The sequence below is a fragment of the Chiloscyllium plagiosum genome, unplaced genomic scaffold, assembly GCF_037043375.1.
Source record: "Chiloscyllium plagiosum isolate Xiang-an unplaced genomic scaffold, Cpla_swu_hap1 HiC_scaffold_4, whole genome shotgun sequence".
Taxonomy (NCBI): Eukaryota; Metazoa; Chordata; class Chondrichthyes; order Orectolobiformes; family Hemiscylliidae; genus Chiloscyllium; species Chiloscyllium plagiosum.
In genome coordinates this window covers 30,346,246-30,352,530 of record NW_028270142.1, presented here as the reverse complement: position 1 = coordinate 30,352,530, position 6,285 = coordinate 30,346,246, and the positions used below count along the sequence as shown (strand labels likewise).

Sequence of the window (6,285 nt, the reverse complement as noted above, 5' to 3'; positions counted from 1 at the left end):
AATAAAATCTAACATTAATCAAAATTTCACTGTACAGTGGGATTCATAACCAAACCTGACACAGGTTTAAGTCACTGAAGTCTATGGTACAGGTTAAAGGAGCTCAATATTACAACTGATAACATTGTTCTGCATTCCTGGGTAAACGTACTCCTCTGTTCTGCATCAGAATCTCCCCAGAAATTGTGGAAGGTTTTAGCATTGATCTGTAGCTATGATACAGATTATATGGCAATTAAAGAGAACACAGCTATCTACCAATGTTTGGGATATGCCTTTATTACAGGTATCTACCATGAAGACAGCTAACTCCACATTGAATAAAATCCTGTTTCTAACAGTGCATAGTACCACCCTGCTGCCAATGAGGTGAATGTTTTCTTTGCCCTGCAGTTGTGCACCGGTGTCCACTCATCTTCAGATTAGATTAGATTAGATTAGATTAGATTACTTAGTGTGGAAACAGGCCCTTCGGCCCAACAAGTCCACACCGACCCGCCGAAGCGTATACCACCCAGACCCATACTCCTACGTTTACCCCCTTCACCTAACACTACGGGCAATTTAGCATGGCCAATTCACCTAACCTGCACATTTTTGGATTGTGGGAGGAAACCAGAGCACCCGGAGGAAACCCACGCAGACACGGGGAGAATGTGCAAACTATTAGACGAATTTGAATTGTATACAGGTGTCACCTGAGGCGGGTCTCTGGCGCTGTGAGGCAGCAGTGCTAACCACTGTGCCATCGTGCTGCCCTTTTACTCCCTATCATTTTGTTTGCTTTTTAAATCCTCCCAATTTCATTCTTAATTCCTCCACTAATTCTTTCTTATTTTAGCCTAAATATCTTTTAATTCCCAAAAGCAAATTTAAAAATTACAATACTTAAATTGTATTTTACCTTTATCCTGCAAGGCTCTTTTAATACTCAGTATATCATGAAGGCACCAGTTAGAACCAAACAATATTGCCCACACTTAACATTAGGAAAATAATTCATCAGTCATCCTGCTCAGGACTCCACTTCCCAAGCAGTTTGGGCTTGCATTCCACTGAGCTCAACATTCTATTGAACTCAACAGGTGCTTGCTTTTCAATAACAGAAAACAATTCACAATAACAGCATTTGCTTGCATACATTTTTTAAATATTGCAAATTAACAAAATAATTTGTACTTCTGTGAACCATCACCAAAGTGTTTGCGAACTGTACTGTATTCACAATGTTTCAGAATTGCACCACAGGCCATGATAGAGTTGTTTTTCCACTCTAGAGGATGAAGATTTGATTTTATTCCTATTAATTGACTGCTAATTTCCATTGCAACTCTTGGCCTAACATAGCAAAATAGACTCAATGGCAAGGACTGCCATGAAGCCTGTTACCTGTCAGCCTGAATACTTTTTAAATGGATGCTTTGTAGTTGGTGTAGCCATGAGAGAGACAGTGGGGAGGAAAAGTGAGATGGTGGAAAAAACCTGCAATATCTAATTAGCTGTCTGTTATACAAGATTTGATATCAATGCAAGAGCTGACAAACTGTATTTTATACCAATGTGCAAGTTAAACAGACCCACAAAGTTCTTAAGATATCATAGTATCATTTGCAAGATGTTACTTCATCTTACAAAACCACTATTGCAGACTTTCTCACGAAAGACAGTCCCAGGTAAAGGTGTTGCTGTTGCTTCCTTGCTCTCTGTTAAAGCTCTTGGTTGATGGATAAACACACTGAATTTCACACCTTGGTTATCTGCAGCACGAACAAACCCACTGTTCGCTGTCATTGTGATTGCCTTCAAAGCATCTCCAGTGCCAAAGATAGTAATAGAGCGACTGTTAATTTTTGCACTGGCTTCCAACCTGGATGCCCGTTCGGAAGGCTGGTCTGGTACAACTTTGATTTCCTGCAACAGCTTCTGTGCCCGGGCCTTTTCTCCAGGGCCACCGAGTGTCTCTAAAATGGCTTGAAAATCTTTCACAGCTGATTCACACGCAAACAATTCTTTGTTCTTCATGAAGGCTTGCAGCTTGGGCAACACACTCTCTTCCCTTTCCTGTGAAGCTTGCTCTGTCAATACTTTCTCCTTAAAGATGAAGCAGCAGCCTCCATGGCTTACTGCCGATACAAAGGTGATCAGGGTGGTTATGTCTAAATTGACACGATTGCAAAAATCCACTTTTACCTCAGCCGGAAAGGCAACACTGGCAACAATTGTAGATCGGTCTACTTTTGTCACTTGTAGAGGCTCCTCCAATTCTTCATCAGAGTCAGCTGAACGATCAGCCTCCTCCATTAGATCAATCATCGAATTCACAGCTACAATATCTCCACGTACTGAGAGCCCCATTTCTTTCAGTCTCTCAGCCATTGGGCTAGAGATGCCATTATAAAAGGCAAACACAATGTGTGGATTACTGTACTGCACCAGCTGCTGCTTGCTTGCTTCCAAGTAATCTTCTGCTTGCTCAACAATACTTTTGTCTCCATACTGGCCTCGCCCCACCCAGATACTGTGCAGAGCCTCAGCTTTCCGGCCAATGGCTTTGACCCAGGTGAGGCCACCGTTTGCAACGACATCCACCACAATAGACTGCTTTTCACCGGACTGTTCCTGATAGTTGAAAACGTGCAGCAGGCTCACCACATCATCCAGGCTCTCTGCCGACTCGATAACCGCCTTTAGGTGGGTCAGGTTCGTGCTCTGCAGGTGGGACTCCTTCACGGAAACCTTGCCTGCTTCGACTTTGCGTAAGAACTTCAACTCAGCCTTCAGTTTGCTGCAGAGCTTAGGACCGCCCTGAACCCCACCCAGACGGGAGCGGGACAGCGCCTCCGCCCTCTCCAGCAGCTGCCGGGCTTCAGCGATCCTTTCAGACAGTATCTTCTGTAAGGACATTGCATCCCTGAGAAAAAAAAACAAACACCTACAGTTATAACCAGGGTTTTTACAGGTGGAAGCAGCGTGGGGAGGGAGCATGGGGGAAGGAGGCTGAGGCTCATTGCAGGATTCTAGCAAGGGGCATCTAGATGCAGACCAGTGAACTAGGTCAAAGGGCTCAGAGAGTAGACCATTCACAGGTTAGCAGCAATGCACTGCTCAAATTCCAGCAATTCAAGCCCATTCCAAGGGACAGGCTGCAGTACAGTACAGAAGGAATGCTGTGTTGTTGCATATGGAGTTAAACAGAGGCCTGTCTGCCCTCTCAGGCAGATGTAAACAATCCCACATCACTTTTCATACAGGACTAGAGCATAGTCCTGGTTGTATGCCCAATAGTTAATCTCCAATCAACATTGATCTCACTGCTGTTTCTGGGACCTTTATATGTTCTACATCAATGGTGACACCTTGGTTTGTTTTTGATTGTTAACAATTTTGGTTGTCTGCTACAGGACTGAGAGTACTTCCCTTTCTTTCCACAGACCTATCACCCACCTTTACCTCTCTGAATAGCCTTCCTGAATCAGACATTTATCATGAAAGATGACAACACTTCATAATTATGAACAATGCTGTTAAACTCTCCTGAATGAAGCCAGGCCTTAATCACTTTCTCTCAGATTACCTATTCAAAATCAGAACCTCAGACATTCCAATGGTCTTCCTGACCCACTCACAGCCAGTCTTTCTCCCCACACCTCAAATCAGTCTCTCTCTCAACCCCCCTCCCATTTCTTTCTCCTTCCCCCACACCATCCTTCCTTCCACTCACCCTCTCCCAATACCTACCCTCTCCCAGGCCATGCGTATCACCACAGTTCCCTCCTCAATTCCTTTGTCTTAAAACATATAAGTATAGAAAATAGGTGCAGGAGTAGGCCATTCAGCCCATCAAGCCTGCACCACCATTCAATATGATCATGGCTGATCACGCAATCTCACTACCCGGTTCCTGCCCTCTCCCCATACTCCTTGATCTGTTTAGCCACAAAGGCTACTGAATATACTAATGAACTGGCTCCAATAGCTTGCTATGGGAGAGAATTCCATAGGTTCATAACTCTGAGTGAAGGAATTCTTTCTTCCTCCCTGTCTCTGTCTCCTTCTCCTTCTCCCCCATCAGCCCTTTTTCACCCTCTCCCAAACCACAACCCTTCTTCCCTTTTCCCTGCCCTCACACTCTGCTACCACCTTCTCCACCTCCCCCTCTGCCCAACCACCTCTACACTCCACCTTTTACCCCACTCACCTCTCCCCTTCCATACTGTACCTCCCCTTCTCCAGCCCACCTCACCCTCTCCCGCATCCCCACCCCTCTCCATCTCTCTCTCTCCCCCTCCCTACCTACCCGAACCCCCTGTCCTCCCTCTCTAACCCCATCTGTCACCTTTCCAGATCCTGGGTCTGGCCTCTTCACCGCCTTCCTCTTAGTGAGGTCAGTCTACCGGAAGTGTATCCCTGTTTTGCCACGTTGACGTCTCACGGCTCCGCCATGTTGGTGAGGGACACAGTCATGCGCAGCAGGTGATATCGCACAAATCGGGGAGGAGGAGTAAAGGAATGGGTGAGGTCGGTGATGAAAGGTGGAGAGGGTTATTAAACATGAAAATGGGGTAATGAAGCGGGAATAGAAATGTGTCATAAAGTGGAGAGAGGAGGAAGGGGAGGACTGAAGTTGTTGGGGTAATGAATAATGGATAATGATTTGAGGAAGAGTGGAGTATCAAAGGATTAGGGGGGTGGGGTAACAAAATGGGGAGAAGGGAGTAACAAACGAGGGAAGAAATTAAGAGGAGGAGGAGTAAGGGATGGCTAATCATCCATGATATTCCCTAATTGCTAACTTCAAAGTGCAGGGGGTGCTGCTTTATCAAACAGTAACACATTTTGAAACAGAATGGGGTATCAGTGCCTGTAAAGTCTGCATAGTTACCTCTCGAAAATGTAATGATGCAGGGAAACATATCAATCCTGAAATCTGAGATACTGGAATTTTTAATCAGTGATTGTATTGTACTTTATCTGGGAGAAAGTGAGGACTGCAGATCAGAGCTGAAAATTGTGTTGCTGGAAAAGCGCAGCAGGTCAGGCAGCATCCAAGGAGCAGGAGAATCAACGTTTCGGGCATAAGCCCTTCCTCAGGAATGTACTTTATCTGTGTAAATTTTCCTAAAAAAAAACTGCAAGGCCTTGCTTTTAGGGCTGCTGAAAGGGTAATGGGATATAAGCTTTTCTAATCCTCAATTTACAGTTAAACCCAATGTAACATTGTCTTTATTGCACAGTAAACAGAGGAGCAGAGTTTTGCTTTTGTTATGACAGAGTATAAAAGGGGAAATATATTTCTAGGGCGAGAGAGAGAGCTAGTAGAAAGCAAGTAGAAGCACCTGATGAAGGAGCGGCGCTCCAAAAGCTAGTGTGCTTCCAATTAAACCTGTTGGACTATAACCTGGTGTTGTGTGATTTTTAACTTTGTACACCCCAGTCCAACACCGGCATCTCCAAAACATGACTAGTAGAAAGCAAGTTACCAAAGGAATTGATTACTTTATACTTAAGTGGCAGCTCAGTTGGTCGCCCTCTCAGTTCAAAATACCATCCAGAGACTTGAACTTAAATGTTAAGGCTGATACTCCAGTGTAGTAGTAAGAGTGTGTTGCATTTTTGCAGGTTCAATTTTTGTGGTAACTTTAAACAGATCTTTAAACTAACAGATGAATGTCAAAGATCAGCATAGTGGCTCAGTGATTAGCACTGCTACCTCACAGCACCAGCCACCCAGGTTCAATCCCTGCCTCGGGTGACTGTCTGTGTGGAGTTTGTACATTCTTCCTGTGTCTGCATGGGTTTTCTTTCGGTGCTTAGGTTTCCTCCCACAATCCAAAGATATATAGGTCAGGTGAATTGGTTATGCTAAATTGTCCATAGTATTAGGTGCATTGGTCAGTGGGAAATAGGTCTGGGTGGGTTACTTTTTGGAGGGTCAGTGTGGACTTGTTGGGCTGAAGGGCCTGTTTCCACACTGTAGGGAATCTAATCTCATGACACCTTTTCCAAAAACAGCAGGAGAGCTATCCTCAATATCTGTCCCACAGTTAACATAAAGAAACAGGTTTGCTGGTCGTTACCCCTTGCACAAATTGGTTGCCATGTTATGATGGTGACTACATATTAAAATATTTAATAAGCTGTAAAATATTTTGCAGTATCCTGAGATCCTGAACGAGACCCTTTTTCTCACATTGTAAGATTTTGAGACCAGTAATAATTTTGCATGTAGAGCCAAAAGGCATACAGGTCAGTTAAAAATTAAAGTTAAGTCACATTTGATTTTCA

At 44.2% G+C, this 6,285-nt stretch overlaps 1 protein-coding gene across 4 annotated transcripts; it reads right to left on the bottom strand.

The window, feature by feature from the left end:
* Window positions 1-1,255: 1,255 nt before the first annotated feature.
* cunh7orf25 (chromosome unknown C7orf25 homolog) lies at window positions 1,256-4,400 on the bottom strand. 4 transcript variants are annotated; one of them, XM_043688946.2, is made up of 2 exons: window positions 4,337-4,400; window positions 1,256-2,911 (listed from the first exon to the last, which is right to left on the bottom strand). In XM_043688946.2, the coding sequence occupies exon 2, from the start codon at window positions 2,902-2,904 to the stop codon at window positions 1,624-1,626; it is 1,281 nt and encodes a 426-aa protein (XP_043544881.1). In that variant the 5' UTR covers window positions 2,905-2,911; window positions 4,337-4,400; the 3' UTR covers window positions 1,256-1,623. The 4 variants fall into 4 exon arrangements, with proteins under 4 accessions (XP_043544881.1, XP_087842198.1, XP_043544882.1 ...); XM_087986072.1 differs by lacking the exon at window positions 4,337-4,400 and adding an exon at window positions 3,739-4,042; XM_043688947.2 differs by lacking the exon at window positions 4,337-4,400 and adding an exon at window positions 3,445-3,622.
* Between the last annotated feature and the right edge of the window lie 1,885 nt (window positions 4,401-6,285).

Bases quoted from the DNA above. Each gene is read 5' to 3' on its own strand.
- cunh7orf25 (XM_043688946.2), bottom strand. From the start codon at position 2,904: ATGTCCTTACAGAAGATACTGTCTGAAAGGATCGCTGAAGCCCGGCAG.